General features: G+C 46.8%; 1 protein-coding gene across 1 annotated transcript in view; it reads left to right on the forward strand.

Annotated features, from left to right (window-relative positions):
* Nucleotides 1–16,994, forward strand: part of LOC142767697 (uncharacterized) — a 311,889-nt gene that overhangs the window by 18,607 nt on the left and 276,288 nt on the right. The window contains exons 3-4 of the mRNA XM_075869890.1: nucleotides 5,066–5,243; nucleotides 11,914–11,935. Coding sequence (XP_075726005.1) covers nucleotides 5,084–5,243; nucleotides 11,914–11,935 — 182 coding nt within the window. The 5' untranslated portion in view covers nucleotides 5,066–5,083. The remainder of the gene's footprint in view (nucleotides 1–5,065; nucleotides 5,244–11,913; nucleotides 11,936–16,994) is intronic.

A 16,994-nucleotide genomic window follows, 5' to 3' on the forward strand; every position in this document is an offset into this window, starting at 1 on the left:
TTCTTGCCGCGAGAGGACGTGACGTATAAAGCGTCCGAAAGGGAAAAAGTCGCTGCGCCGAAGGAGAAATAGAGCCAGTTGCTCCATTCTCGCTACTTTTTAAAGCCAATAGTCATTCTTGGGGACCTTCAATGCAGAAATTTTGGTCTGTCTGTCTGTCTGTCTGTCTGTCTGTTTGTATGTCTGTCTGTCTGTCTGTCTGTCTGTACATTTGTGTGTTTGCCCGCTCTTAATAGCGCGTTAAGCGTCACCAAAATGGACAAATGATACTCCGAACGGCCGACCCCATCCGCAGCGTCTACCAATATTGCTCAAGATTCAGCGTTCAGACTAGTGCGATTGTCATGTAAAAAGCAATTATTCCGCATATCTTAGGCACCATACTAACACGTAAATATTCTGTATGCGTTCTTTTTTCTAGAAAAGGCATGCATAAGTAATTCTATGGACCGAAGCGCTTATCACGCTGCGCTGACGATGTGACGCTTGCACGAAAAGGCAAGTGTTTCCAACTCTTTGCTAAGACGACACGGTGCTGGCACATACCCGTCGCCTTGAGTTCTACGCCTTATCACCTCCGAGATGTGTGCACAGGTCGCTTGCACTTTGTTTTCCAAGATAACTGCCAGATAGCGCTCATGTCTCTCGTGTGACATGATTGATGCAGTCGTTTGCCTCCGCTGCACGCTCGAGGCACTTTAACGCAGCGCCTCCAGTATACCATTCACTGATTTTTTTGCGCAGAACATTAAATAAGTGTTTTGTTCACTCTCTCCAGACGGAAGTGTCTTTCGACGACATATGGAGTGTAACATGCAGATACGGGGCCATTTTTTAGAGTGTAATGCTCGATGGCCGCAAGGATGCTTTTGCTTTATTAGACACGGGGGTGACTACTCCATCATAAGAAAAAAATCTGACAACGCATGTGGAGAAAGCTGCTACGCCGTGGTACAGGACGCAAATACGTACAGCCGGTGGGCGCGTTATGCCGTCTCTCGATAAGTGCACGACCTGAGTTGGCATTGACAGACACGCATTTGTTTGCAGCTGCTTTATTCCTCCCGAATGCTCCCATGACATCGTCCTAGGCCTAGACGATGTTTTACGGGATACAATTCTGTAATTTACGTCCAAGTGCACACGGTGAAGTTCTCAACAGACAGAGCAGCAGAAAAGCCTGATGACGGCCATCTAGTCACGTTTAGAGCAGCCTTTCGTTCTTCCGAAATCAAGCTGTCAGATGTTACCAAGATTGCAATTTTAGTTGTTTACTTTTCTTAATCCACATTTTTTTGGCGAAAATCGGGAATTTGATTACCCTCTCCTGCCCTATACTCATCTTGCTTGTGACGGCCTCCGCATACGATGGGACCCTTGTCCTCATGTTTTGCTCTTTATCTCGACTTTCTTCTAGTCTAGCCACCTCATGGGTAGCTTCCAAAGCCAGGTTCTTAATTCTACAAATATCTGTCAAAATACTATTTACTAACTGTTCTTTTTCTTGTTCACCAGAAGGAAATGCCAGAAGCACCATCATAAAGATTTATCTATTTTTGTCAGTTGTTTCAGCATTTGGTTTGCCATTGAATTTTTCTTTGTAGTGTCTTGATCTAATCCTTCATCTTCTTTGTCTTTTTTGTGTTCTTTGTGTTCTGTATTTTCCTGCACCAAATCCTGCTGTGACTGTGACTCTTTATTTTCCTCTAGAGAATCTTGAACTATCTTTTCATCTCTCTTGCTAGTACGGGATTTCAGGTTGAGTTCGCTATCTTCTGTAAGCGTTTCCCAAGTATCTGGAATTTCCTCATCTGAAGACCACCAATCGTCTTCATAATCATGACTAGGCGTAGTCAAGTTTTTTTGTTCCAGACCACCATCCGTAGAAGAGGACACGAGCACATGTTTTTCTTGAAGGGCTCCCTAGCCTCTTTTATTCAAGCGTTTGCTCACTGTTTACCCTTGCCTCATAGGTTGTCTGTCTTTCTAGGCATTGCGTTTTGCCTAAGTGTGTCAATCTGATAATTTAATTTGACTGATCCTCTCTGTGTTTGGCATTCCTATCATTCCCTGGGCTATTCTTCAACATGTTCTTTTTTGTCACCGTGCTTTTCTGCTTCTTGCCAATATAGAAGCTCCTAAACGCTAAACTAAGAAACTCCAACTCAAGATGGCCGCCCCCGTATGGCACGTAATCATGCGACGTATGTTGTCACTTATGGCAATTGCTTTACCCTTCGTTGATTTTTCTATAATTTTTCAGCTGAATTCGACAGGGTGCTTTTTTGCTGAAGCTGGGCATCTTTTCCTTTGAAAAAAAAAATCAATATTTCAGAGAATTTTGCCAAACTACGTTTTCCGTCTGGCCACATGGCGCAAGACTTTAAGCTTGTTAAGAAGGGTTATAAATTTAAGGTGTTGAAAAAAAGCTACAAGAACCGTAAATTTTTCTATCGCTATTACCGTTTTTTATTGAATTCAATGGCACCAATTTTATCGCCCTGTTCCAATTTTCTGCAGAGTTACTGCATTACTGTAAAAAAAAAAACGGGATGCAGTTCGCCGCAACTATGTTTTAGTGAAAAGATACGCCCAGCTGAGAAGAATGCCAGCTTTCTTCGTTCTGTCGTAAGATTCTTCTTCTAAATAGTGGTCCTCGGCGAGTTCCCAGGATTCTCCGGAGCCCAAAGTATGGCTGAAACAGTGAGCAAATTAGGCTTCCTTTTTTGCCGAGTTACCGACCAGTGGTCGGTAATGGCCACCAGAAAGCTGTTTATGGCGCCCCAACACGGTGGTCTATTGGCTAAGGTACTCGGCTGCAGACCCGCAGGTCGCGGGATCAAATCCTGGCAGTGGAGGCTGCATTTCCAATGGAGGCGGTAATGTTGTAGGCCCGTGTACTCAGAATTAGGTGCGCGTCAATGAACCCCAGGTGGTCGAAATTTCCGGAGCACTCCACTACGGCGTCTCTCATAATCATATGGTGGTTTTGGGACGTTAAACCCCAAAAATCAATTAAATCAAGCTGTCTATTGCGCCGAAATATTGGTTTTTTGTCGTTCTTTGGCCGATTTTTAAGCTGTTTTTGGCTTCAGGATGTTCTCGGTAATCTTTTGTTAGAGGTGTATGATAACAGGTTTGGTTACTCACCTTTTTTGTTGTCTAAAACTGAAAAAAAAAACACTTTTGGTGGTAGTTGACAGACAGATAGACAAACAGAATGGCAGACAGACAGACGAGTCACGGTTTACCGATAAAACTCTTCAAAGCATCGCCCCACTCATCATCATTCACTCTCTTGATATATTGCGATTTTTTTCTTCAATGTGCTTGCAGGTGCTTATAGCTCCCACCCCGCTAAATACCGACGTACAATTTCCATAACTTACTCAATCAATGTGCCCACAGACTGCTCGTTCTGTTTTTTTTTTTACTTATGCACTACCACTTGCGCGAGCATCGGTGCGATGCTTTTCTTTTTTTTTTCAAGAAGGGGGAGGGAAGGGAGAATATGCCACCTGGAATTGAAGTGCGGCGAGCATGTGCCCACATCAAGGAGCAAACAAACGAAGAAGTCGTTTGCGACAGCGTGCTTTCTCGCTTAGTCTTTTTGGTTGGGTCGCGTGACTGACCTGTGTGGTATTCTCTGTGATTACGCGGTATTTCTTGCCCGAAGCCGTTCTTTTCACGTGAGACAATATGCCGTGGTATTTTTTTCTGTTTTAATTTTTTTTTTGTTTCGCGCGATAATGGTTACGAACTGCTACAGTGGCAGCGGAAAACAAATACAGGGCGAGAATCAGCCCTTGTTGTGATCGCCTAATTGCTTTCGCTGTTGGTTAGGTGTTACCGTAGAGCCGCAAACCCTTGCACAGCGCAAGAGGCGAAACAGACCGCTCGAGTTCTGCCTCGAAACTGGAAACTTCATTAAAAGTATTTCTGAATAGAAATAAGTAAAAAAAAAGCCTGCTCGTAAAACGCAAAAACAAAAACCAATAGTGGATGGAAAGGTTAGTCTGTCACCTGCAGTGTTCAATAAAAATGCATGCTTGTTTTCGTCTGGGTTTGTGTCGTCTTCATGTCATACACCTACTTCAAAACACTGTTCTTTCACAGAAAGTCTATTCAAGTGAACACAACTTTCACTAAATGTTAGAAGCCAGCGCCATTAACGACACTTAAATGCAACACTACATTCGCTAAAGTATTTCTTAAGAACGAAGCTCCTAAAATGACCCTGAAGTTGGTTGAATGATTTTATAACGTGGCAGATTGACGGATTGTAGAAAAATGGTTGTCCTGAATTGGGTCAAGTCAGATTGATGGTGATGTTGATGTATAAACACAATGTGTCGGTAAACCAAGTCCTAAAGGTAAATTATAGACTGGTATAAACTCTCTGCTTAATCTGTATTATTTAGGACCGCTTTGAAGCATTTAATAATTGCTGATTACCGTGTCTCAGCCCAACGCTGTTTAAACCATCCATTTACAGCACGACATCCAATGAAATCATGATGTCACCCAAGCTTCTGACCTAATTGGCTGTGAATTGCGCGCCTGATCAGCTGGTAGCATGGCGGCACCTGTCGTGGCAGATATCAAGCACTCCGTGATACAAACCACTCCGTACGCCGGGCGTACTGGGCTGTGGTCTTTAGAGTTATGTGCCCCCTACGGAAGCACAGTTGCGCATAGGTCCACCATTACGTTCAACGGCTCCGCAGTAAAGCGACTCGTAGCGCACGCAGAAGACAAATACGGCGTGACGTTCCGGCACCATTCGCACGCGCTGAGCAACGTCGAAATTTCACAGCGAAGTTGTTTGCGGCTCCAGCTTTTATCGCATAGAGACCGCACCCAAGGTTACGCACATACCTTTTTCAGCAAAGCATTGCACAATCGACCGGGTTCCCAGTTGATACTGTGTGTCCAGCGCAAAGAAGTAGTCGTATCTATTCCAGACCATTTACATGAAAGCGTAAAAAAGAACCATGCTTAGTATTATTCAGCGCAGACTTACTCGAAGTGTAAGGGAGCCTGCATTTTTTTATATTTTGTGCAGGTTAACACAGCTGCAGACATGCAGTATCCGCAGGGCGTTTACAACAACCCAGCCTTTTACGGGCCGGGTGACCAGTCAGACTACGCACCAACACCTGGCTCTGCGCAGCCTTCACCCGCATTTCTGCCGTCTCCCGGATTGGTTCCGACTCCCTCACAGATTGGGGAAAGTGAGACCGGTACGCAAGTCTAACGCTTTTGTGTGTTTGGTATAAAAAACTTCGTGATGAGGCAGCCTAACCACTGCAACCCACATCTTTTAGCCTGCCTCAATAAATCATTATCCCTGTCACCGCAGTGTAAATTTTACACAAGCCTATTTCTTTATTGCATCCACGTGCTACGTCGAGCAGAAAGCGCGGACGAGTGTCCAAGTTTCGTATTTTCCTTAAACCTGTACTGAACAGCGTTTCAAAGCAAGCGTTCATTAACCTCAAAATCAATCGCCGTTGCGAAGAGATTGCTCCTACGAATAGATTAGTGAAGCCCTTACCATAGACGGCCACGATCTTCACTAAAGGGGTCGCCACTCAAAAACACCGAAGGCAATGCCTCCAAGGAAATAAGCATTAATGACACCACTGGCGCAGTGTGGTGATCTTCGGAAATTTCACCGCCCTGTTATCTTTCCTTTCTCTCTTTCCTTTTTTTTTGAGGCGAAGCAGGTCTTTGACTAGCCTGTGTTACGCTGTCCTTCCGCCCGCACCACTGCACTCGCCGCAGATTATGAAGCGGTGCGAAGTAGGCCACGTCCCCCTAGCAGTGCGCGGTAATGTCGCTCTTCCTCGCCTGCTGCGCGCTCGCCGCGTGTCAGCTCTCTCTCGCTTCCCGCAGGGGTGCCTGCGCAAGTAGGCATTTGGTGTGTAGCGACACCACGGACCCGAGCTAACGGGGGAGTTTTGACTCCCTCCCACGCCTAGCCGTGCGTGGCCTTGCCGTGTCCGGGGAAAAGGGGATCCTGGGGGTTGAGCCGACGCTGGGTGATTGGACCTTTAAGGCCCCCCGGCAGAGGCAACACACCCCTTTGGCCCTGGCTTCACGTAGACGGCACCCCTGGGCTGACCCACCCAGGGGAAATCGGCAGTCGCCTTTTCCTATCACTCTCTTCCTACATCTTCGTCTTTATCTCTCTCTTTTTATCTGTCCTGTCATCTTCTCTTTTCCGTTTACTTCCGAATTTCCTGGCGGCGAGGGTTAGCCCTGTGTAGTTACCCAACCTTGGGTAGTTATATTCGGTTATAGCGGCGATGCATGGCTGGCGTCTCCAAGTGTTTACTAGTCAACCTTGTAGCGTCCCCTTGTTGGGCTCGGTGGTGGGTGGCCACCATCACCGCCGAACTTTATAGCATTTTTATGGCAAAAGCTTTTCCCTTCCTTCCTGATCGCTCCCTAAAAAGGTGGCGCACCGATGATACTTTCCTGCTTAACACACCAAAGCCGACATTCCCAAAGTACCATGTAATCCACAGTCAAAACGAAAACAAGACAGTCCGAGCCATTTCACCTTTCCTCGTTTCCAAAACTCTCACAGAAGCAATAGGCCCAGGTTATAAAGTGACAAAAATGGGAAGTGGCGATCTTCTTTTGGAGGTTCGTAACAAAGCTCAGTATGAAAAGCTGTCTAAGCTTGTAGCCTTTGGGGAAACCCCTGTTTCGGTGGGCCCACACAGGTCTATGAACACTGTCCGTGGCGTAATTTCTGATGATGATCTTACTGAGCTTTCTGAAAGTGAGCTGCTCGAAGGTTGGCAGGACCAGAACGTGGTCAAAGTCCAACGAATAACAATAAGGCGCAACAACAAACTGATTCCTACAAAACACGTAATAATTACCTTCGGAACAAGTGACCTACCAGAATCAATCGAAACCGGCTATTGTAAGCTTCGTGTAAGACCATACATTCCCAACCCTCGTCGATGTTTTAAGTGCCAACGTTTCGGTCATGGATCGCAGAGTTGCAGAGGGCGTGCCACTTGCGCAAAGTGCGCATCCATTCAACACATATCGGACAACTGCACCTCAGAAACAACTCATTGTTCGAACTGTGAAGGAAATCACGCTGCCTACTCACGATCATGCCCCGCATGGAAAAAAGAAAAACAAATAGTAGAACTCAAGGTTAAATTCAATCTCACATTCCAAGAAGCACGCCAACGTTTCGCAATACACAACCCATCTTATCCCTCCTTTGCAGATGTGACGCGCCGGGGCGCCGCGCCACATGCCTCGGCACCCGCGAATGTCGCACAGTGTGTGGCCGCGGTCGTGCCGCCAGCGCCCCCGGCCGGAGCAGCCTGTACTGCTCCGCCACTTGACAAACAGGGCTGGCAGACCCCGGTGTCTGCCGAACCTGGGACCACTGCAGGTGCAGTTAGGTCCAAAAGTTCAGTGAATGTGCCTGCCCAGCAGGCACCATCCACCACCTCACAAGAGGTGATGGATACAAGTCCCACTCCTCCGGCGCCTCAGACGCCGAAGGATAGGCGCAACTCCTTGGAGCGCGCCAAAAAAGAAAAACATCGAATCACAGGGCCCTCAAAAGGCCCTGTAAACTAAAGCAACACCTCTGTACACAGAGCACCACACTACATTAAAATGACACAACTTCTACAGTGGAACGTCAGAGGACTGTTGAGAAACCTCGACGATATCCATGAACTTTTACAGAAACATACACCTAAGGTGCTGTGCGTACAAGAGACACACCTGAAACCTAAACACACCAACTTTTTACGTCATTACGTTATCTTTCGGAAATACCGGAATCATGCCATTTTGCCATCCGGTGGTGTTGCCATTATAGTCAATCAAGGGATTGCATGCACACACCTACCACTACAAACATCCCTTGAGGCGGTGGCTGTTCGAGCAGTTCTTTTGAATAAGCTCGTCACCATCTGCTCTCTCTACATACCTCCACAACACCGTCTTGAAAAGCATGAATTCGAGTCCCTCATAGAGGAACTTCCAGAACCTTATATCCTCCTTGGAGATTTTAATGCACATAGCAATCTATGGGGTGACTCTCGCTGCGATGCTCGAGGTCGCCTGATTGAACAGCTACTTTTTTCTTCCGGTGCGTGCCTGCTGAATCGGAAAGAGCCAACATACTACAACATCGCTAACAATACGTACTCAGCAATAGACCTCAGCATAATATCCCCATCACTCCTGCCTCTACTTAAATGGGAAGTTATCAATGATCCATATGGTAGTGATCATTTTCCTATCGTTATCAGCTCATCAATAACAAATACATGTCCTGCACAAGTTCCCAAATGGCTCACCGATAAAGCTGATTGGGGAAAGTTTCAAAAAATGACTTTATTATCTTGGAGTGACATGGCGGCATTGAGTATACAGGATGCTGTATGCTACTTTACAGCTTTCTTGGTTGATGCAGCAGCAAAATGTATTCCCCAAACATGTGGACCGTCAAGCAAACGACGAGTCCCATGGTGGAATAATGAGTGCCGTGAAGCTCGAAAAAAACAAAATAAGGCATGGAGGTTGCTTAGAGACTCGCCCACAGCCGAGAATCTTGTAAACTTTAAGAACGTCAAGTCGCAAGCAAGGAGGACGCGCCGACAGGCGAGAAGAGAAAGTTGGCACAAATTCGTATCGGGCATTAACTCATACACAGATGAGTCGAGAGTCTGGAGCATGGTTAGTAAGGTGGCAGGACGAGAAGCACATTCGCTTCCTCTAGTGAACACACAAGGGGAGAGTTTGGAAGACCAGGCAAACACTCTCGGAGCGCACTTTGAACAGGTCTCCAGCTCAACACACTATAGCGAAGCGTTCCGGCGATACAAAACCGGAATAGAAAAACAGAGATTAGAGCGCAAGCCCAGAACACATGAGACATACAACGAACCTTTCTGTTTTGCTGAACTGCAGGCCTCACTTGCCTGTTGCAATAAATCTGCCCCAGGCCCGGACCGTGTGGCATATGAAATGTTGAAACACCTGCCCACTGAAACCCAGAAAGCTCTCCTCTCTCTCTATAATGCGATATGGTCTTCTGGCGAGCTACCCTCAGCCTGGAAGGAAGCTACTATTATCCCAATTCTGAAACAAGGCAAGGACCCGGCCTCAGTTTCCAGCTACAGGCCAATAGCATTAACCAGCTGTATTTGCAAAGTCTTTGAAAAAATGATTAACAGGCGCCTGATGTACTTCCTTGAAATTAGTGGCCTACTTGACCCATACCAGTGTGGGTTTCGAGAGGCTCGGTCCACCACTGACCACCTTGTCCGTATCGAGGCACAAATTCGCGACGCTTTTGTTCATAAGCAATTTTTTCTTTCTGTGTTTCTCGATATGGAAAAGGCATATGACACTGCATGGCGCTTCGGCATATTGCGAGACCTGTCACATTTAGGTGTGCGGGGTAGAATGCTGACAGTTATCGAAAGCTACCTGTCCAACCGTACATTCCGTGTCCAAGTTGGCACTGTCTTATCTCGAGTATTTGTCCAAGAAACAGGAGTGCCACAAGGAGGTGTATTGAGCTGTACACTTTTCATAGTTAAAATGAATTCCTTGCACCTGTCTCTCCCACGAAATATTTTTTACTGCATATATGTCGATGATGTGCAGATTGGTTACAAATCTTGCAACATCTCAATGTGCCAACGTCAAGTTCAACTAGGGTTGAACAAGGTATCTCAATGGGCAAACGAGAATGGTTTTATACTCAACGCGCAAAAGAGTACTTGTGTCTTGTTCAGCCGAAAGAGGGGCCTCCATCCTGACCCCGACATTGACCTGCATGGTCAACCTCTGTCAGTGAAGACCGAGCACAAGTTTCTCGGTCTCATATTAGACACTAAGCTAAGTTTCATCCCACACATCAAGTATTTAAGGGACAGGTGCTTAAAAACAATGAACATTTTGAAAGTGTTGTCACACACTACATGGGGTAGTGACAAAAAATGTTTAATTACCTTATATAAAAGCCTAGTACGCACACGCCTAGATTACGGTGCTATAATCTATCAGTCGGCAACACCATCGGCCTTGAAAATTCTTGACCCTGTCCACCATCTAGGTATTCGCCTCTCTACGGGTGCTTTCCGCACCAGCCCTGTGGAGAGCCTGTACGTGGATTCGAATGAATGGTCGCTCCACCTACAAAGATGTTCCCTGTCCTTTTTGTACTTTTTGAAGGTGAAGGCAGACAAGAAACATCCTTCCCATTTCACAAATAATGATTTGTCTTGTTCTGGCTTGTTCGAGAACCGACCTTCGTTTAGGCAGCCCTGCGCGCTGCGTGTAAGGAGCCTGGCCGAAGGAACAGGTGTGCCTCTTCTTGAACCCAGTTTGATGGCTCCTGCAACATATCTGCCACCGTGGCAGTGGCACCTTATAGACTGTGATGTTTCTTTTGTTGATGTCACAAAGCACGCACCACTTGCACACATACATACATACTTTTTAGAGCTACAACATAAATACACATGCCCTGAGTTCTTTACTGATGCGTCAAAGTCAAACACTTCTGTGTCATATGCAGCAATAGGCCAATCCTTTTCTGAGGCCGGCGTTCTTCATCCTAATGCAAGCATTTTCACAGGAGAAGCTTACGCAATACTGGCGGTCGTAAAACACATTAAACAGGTAAAATTACAAAAGGCGATAATATACACAGATTCTCTAAGTGTGGTCAAAGCCCTGAAAACTCCTAAAAAACACAAGAACCCAGTGCTGGTGTCACTTTACTCACTTCTGTGCACACTTTACACATCAAAACAGCATGTCGTTGTCTGCTGGGTGCCAGGGCACCGTGAAATACAAGGGAACGTTTTGGCCGACAATCTGGCTGCTTGCGCCAATGTCACTACTGCCAATGCACCAACACCAGTCCCTGCACTTGACTTAAAACCTTTTATAAAACGAAAGCTCAGGGGGTATTGGCAGAGCATGTGGGATAAACAAACAGATAATAAACTCCATGCTATTAAGCCGCAACTAGGTTATTGGCCGCCACTATCAAAATTACGACACACGGAAGTAATACTAACAAGGCTTAGGACTGGACACACACATTCTACACATTCATTTCTTCTGTCTACCGTTGATCCACCATATTGTGAGAGATGTGGAGAGCCCCTTACGGTTCTCCACATTCTCGTCCAGTGCAATGAGCTAGATGCTCTAAGAAAAAAGCTCTTTTTACTGCCCTACCGACAGCAGCTCCCTCTACACCCTGGGATGCTCATCGGTAGGGATCCGCTTTTTAAACTGCAAACACTTTTTACATTTTTTAAAGAAGTGCAAAACTTTCACCCAATATTTCGAGGTCATCCGTAGCACGACCTCTATAGAGTGGTCGTGGCTGCGGTGACTATATCTTCATCATGGTTTTATTATCATGACATTTTGCTATCAGCTATCACCACACATATGTCACGCCACTGTCATGATTTTATTACTTTCATGTTTTAACCCGCGTTAGAGCGAGGAATTTTAAGGCCCCTTTACAGCCACGCACCATATCATTGTTCATATCTGTAGTTAATTGAAATGGCGCTCTTTGGCCATCAATTGGCCCTTGCGCCACTAAAAACTACTCATCATCATCATCTCTCTCGCTTCACCTTCTACACCGCTCGCAATGCTCGAGCCCACTCCTCACGTGGGCATCATGTCACCCATGCCCGCTCTCTTCCTCTTTATGGTTTAGTGAGCACTTGTCCTCGCGCGACCATCAGGAGACATTCGCTTCAATTTTTATTCATAATTTTTATTCATAATTTTATATAGTAATTTTTTATTCATACCTTTACGCAATTGTCGAAGCAGAGCTGCAAACGTGCCTCTAATTTTCAACCTTTTTCATCACAGAGCGCAAGCAAGCGAAGTCACGGTAAGTAAATTGTGACAACTTGAAACAAGATTGTCAGTTATAATTCTATTTTACAGATCATGCTTGCTTGTACAATTGATACTGGCACACTTAGCAGTCAAGTGTAGCCTTACGCTTCAGAACAAGTACTTTTTCTTTTTGTCAGTACGCAAGACGACACATCATTTAGTAATGGTAAGCTTTGCGAGAGAAGCCTTGAGTCATCGTGAAGAGAGTCTTCAGAAACCGAGTTGCTTTCGTTCAGCCTTATAGAGAAAGAAAAGACTGTTGAACACAATGGGCTGGTAATTCGGTCTCGGTGGAATTAGGTGGAAAGTTTTCATATGGGCTGTGCACCCAACTTGCTCTTCTATGTTCTCTCTTCCCCAAATAAGCAAATATATATATATATATATATATATATATATTTGCTTATTTGGGACGTTGTCTGGTAGAGTAACCGGAAGAGAACTTAAAGTTCTCTTCCGGTTACTCTACCAGACAACGTCATAAACACACTGTCGTTCCTTTCCAGCCCAATAATAATACTTTCAAGTATTCCTTTTTTCCGCGCACTGCCAAAGAATGGAATGAGCTTGACAGCAAAATTATTGAAACAGACAGTATCGAGGCATTTGAAAAATTTATATCTGACTAGTGTTTTTTTTTTCTTCGTGAAACATTTTTTATGTTGTTTGAAGTGCTTTGTTCTGTGTTGACTGCAGTATTGTACTGATGATTCTGTTGTACTATGTACACCCACTCTGCTATGGCCCCAAGGTGGGGCTAGCAGTATTGCTAAATAAAATAAATAAATATATATATATATATATATATATATATATATATATATATATGTGTGTGTGTGTGTGTGTGTGTGTGTGTGTGTGTGTGTGCGTGTGTGTGTGTGTGTGTGTGTGTGTGTGTGTGTGTGTGCGTGTGTGTGTGTGTGTGTGTGTGTGTGTGAGAAAGCCTAAGGGCTTGTTTTTTGTGTTTTGACATAATATTGTTGCATACGTGCACGAAGACAAAGAAGCGTATACGGTGAACGCACTTGTCGCCCAGAGCGAGAGAGGAAGAAGAGGATCAGGAGGATCTTGAACCAGTTGGCCGCTATTGAGCTGCCCCTCACGATATAATAAACGGCCCCTTTCAACGTCTACTAGTTTGTTCAAACGTAACAGAGTGGTGGAGGAGCTGGGTAAGCGCTTCAACTACGGAATGATCACTGCCACAGCTTCGACGAAGCCGTCGACTTGCCGGTCTCCCACCATCTGCCGTGAGTGACTTCGACATGCCCGAAGAAGCAGGCGTTTCCAGGATGGCATCATCTGGCCCACTTCCGTACTACCGAGTTCCACCGCCCTTCGGAGGAAAAGCCGAAGAAGATGTCGACGTCTGGCTCACCAAGTACTAACGTGTGGGCAAGTCCGACGGTTGGGATGCAGCCGCTATGCTAGCCAACGTAGTGTTCTCCCTGACCGACACCGCACTGGTGTGGTACGAGAACCACGAGGACGCACTCACGACGTGCGATCTTTTTGTTGGAGAGCTCAGGGCGTGTTTCGGCGACTCGGTTGCTAGAAAGAAGCGGGCTGAGCAAACACTGTCGCAACGGGCACAGCTACCAGGTGAGACATGCACCACTTACATGGAAGAAGTGTTAAGGCTGTGCAAGGTAGTCTGTGCTACCAAGTCGGAAGAGGACAAAGTTGGTCATCTGCTCAAAGGAATAGCTGAGGACGTGTATAATTTTCTAATTGAAAAAGAAAGCCTCAGTTCTGTGTCCGACGTGATTCAGCATTGCCGAACGTTTGAAACGCTCAAGATGCGTCGAATTGCGCCTAAGTTTGGTCGGCTGGCTAACGTTACAACTGTTGCCAGTGTGGACACAAATCCTGGCCTCGACAATTTTTCTACCATTCGATAGATGGTTCGTGAGAAACTGTCCCACCGAGAAATGTCGTGTTTGACAGCTGACCATCGCGAGTTGTGTCTGCCACGTGAGGCTATGGATGTGCCTCCTTTGACCCCATGGCAACCGACGATGAGCGCGGCAACTGTGGAGTACAGCCGAGCCCCACAGTCAAGGATGACAACCAGATTTCCCACGTCACGGTATGACCGACGCTCTTACGCATGCCTCCTCGACACCCGACGTCTCGGTACAACTCACCCAACCAGTACATCCGTCACACAAGAGCAAAGATGACGCCCTATTCATCGACGAGCGACCGACGTTTCGACCTCGGCCGGTGTGCTATTCCTGCGGTGTGCCTGGCCACATATCGCGATTTTGCAACCGTCGGGTGACTCCTCGGTATCACCAACCATCTGACTTTTCACGACCCTTTGAACAGCCTCATGGTGTCCGGCGGCCGGCCCACATACCACCTGATGACAACTATTGGCCCAGAAACTTCCGCAACCACTCCTCGGCATCTGACAGGAGTTTAACGCCCCTACCGCGACCTCGTGCTCATCGTTCTACTTCACCGCTGCGTCAATCGCCAAGCGCCCTCTTCGCCACCGGAAAACTAGTAAGCGCGGCCAATGGGGGTGAGGTCGCTGAAAACGTGCTACTGAGAGAAATACCTCCTGTGTGTATGTTTAAAAACAAAGTGCGTGTTTTGGTGGATCATGTGCCTGTGATGGCCTTGGTGGACACAGGTGCAACGATTTCCGTGATGAGTGCTTCCTTTAAAGACGTGCTAGGGTGGAAAGTTGTTTTTACCTGGACTAAAACTTCGACGTTCTTTGGAGTGAGTGGAGAGCCATTGCGCCCTATTGGTGTGTGTAGTGCTGAGGTATTTTTGGGAGGCCTTATGATAACGACAGAGTTTGCGATTATTCCTCGGTCGACACATGATGTCATTCTCGGCATGGACTTCTTGCGAGAATGTGGTGCCACTGTAGACTTTCGCACGGGGAAAGTCTTTGTGAGTGGCCAGATGCCTTCAGAACTTCTGGAAACTCCGGCGAATGACCAAGCTACGCTGTGTGTCTGTGGCGATACGTTCATACCTGCGTTGTCTACCGTACGTGTTCCTGTTGTTTGTCGCGGCGCGGATTCTGACAGCTTCGATGCGAGCGTAGAACCAATGCACATAAACTGCGTGAAGAAGAATGTGTTGTTTCCCCATTGTGTGGTGTCGATTGATGGCGGACGAACTGGCCTGTGGACTGTAAACAGTTCCTCTGAGCCCGTGACACTACCCAATCGTTTGAAATTAGCTTCGGTCAGCAAAAAACACGTGAACTTATCAGTGGTCGAGCTCACAGACGTGCCGGAAGAACGTGACGGAACTGGTTGTCACAATTTGGACGGGGCGCTTATGGCAACGATAAATAAGTCGCTTAGCTCAAGCGAGCGCCGAACTGTAATGAATGTGCTGTTGAAGCACGTTTCGGTATTTGACTTTGCGCAGAAGGGCAAAGTAATCCCTATTCCCCTGTCTCGAACGCGCCATACCATCAACACTGGCGCGGCAAGTCCGATTCGCCAAAAACCATATCGTGTTTCCCCATCAGAAAGACAAATTATCAACGACCAAGTGCAGGAAATGATGCAAAAGGGAGTGATACAAGAGTCAGCCAATCCGTGGGCAGCACCGGTAATCCTTGTTAAGAAAAAAGATGGATCTTGGAGATTTTGCGTCGACTATCGCCGACTGAATGCCGTGACTAAAAAGGACGTATACCCGCTGCCACGTATAGAGGACGCAATAGACTGCTTACATTCGGCCTCTTATTTTTCCTCCGTAGACTTACGATCCGGTTATTGGCAAATTCCGATGCACCCAGAGGACAAGGAAAAGACTGCCTTTGTAACCCCTGATGGGCTCTTTGAATTCAACGTGATGCCATTTGGACTGTGCAATGCACCGGCCACGTTCGAGAGGTTTATGGACACCATCCTGTGTGGCTTGAAGTGGAACATCTGCATGTGCTACCTCGACGATGTCGTCATCTTTGGCCGCACGTTCAATGAACACAACTCTCGTCTGGATACTGTTTTGAACAGCATCTGAAACGCTGGCCTAATTTTAAACTCGAAGAAATGCCACTTCGGAGACCGCCAGACGCTTGTGCTCGGGCATCTCGTTGACAAGGATGGCATCCGCCCTGACCCCCAGAAGACAGCAGCAGTTGAGGTGTCCAATGCGCCGCGTTCCGTCAAGGAGCTTCGTAGTTTCCTGGGGCTTTGTTCGTACTTCCGCCGCTTTATTCCAAAGTTTGTCGACGTTGCGTATCCTCTCACATGCCTCTTACGAAAGGACAATTCCTTTGAGTAAACTCCGGAGTGCGATTCTTCCTTCCGTCAATTCAAGTTTTTGCTGACGTCACGACCCGTCCTTCAGCACTTCAATACTTCTGCTCCGACAGAGTTTCATACGGATGCTAGCGGCATAGGTATTGGAGCCGTCCTAGTACAACGTTACGGCGACCGCGAACACGTCATCGCATACGCAAGTCGCTCCCTAAGCAGGCCGGAACAAAACTACACTGTTACCGAACAAGAATGCCTGGTGGTATTATTTGCAACTCAGTGGTTTAGGTCTTACCTGTACGGGCGGCCATTCACAGTTGTAACCGACCACCACTCGTTGTTTTGGCTTGTCAACCTTCGTGACCCTTGTGGCCGCCTTGCGCGCTGGGCACTCCGGCTACAAGAATACAGTTTTACCTTCGCTTACAAGAGTGGTCGTCGACATACTGAAGCAGACTGTCTTTCACGTATGCCACTTAGCACAACAGACTGTGAATCCGATGACCTTGACCAGTTTGTAGCGCCTGTGTCGCCTACGTTCCCGGACTATCCCAGTTTTAGAGCAGAACACCGGAAAGATGCTAAACTAGCACCACTATTCGCCGCTGCATCCGCTTCCACTAGTGCACGCTGTTTCTGTATGCGTGATGGATGTTGTTCAAAAGAAACCTCTTCAGCAGTGGCGCGCGTTTCCTTCTAGTGGTTCCGGAGAGCCTGCGAACAGTTATTATGAGTGTCATGCACGACGACCCTACATCTGGACATTTAGGTTTGGCGCGGACGCTTCACTGGACTAAAGAGCACTTTTAG

This window comes from Rhipicephalus microplus, chromosome 7 (genome assembly GCF_043290135.1).
Source record: "Rhipicephalus microplus isolate Deutch F79 chromosome 7, USDA_Rmic, whole genome shotgun sequence".
NCBI classification, from domain to species: Eukaryota; Metazoa; Arthropoda; class Arachnida; order Ixodida; family Ixodidae; genus Rhipicephalus; species Rhipicephalus microplus.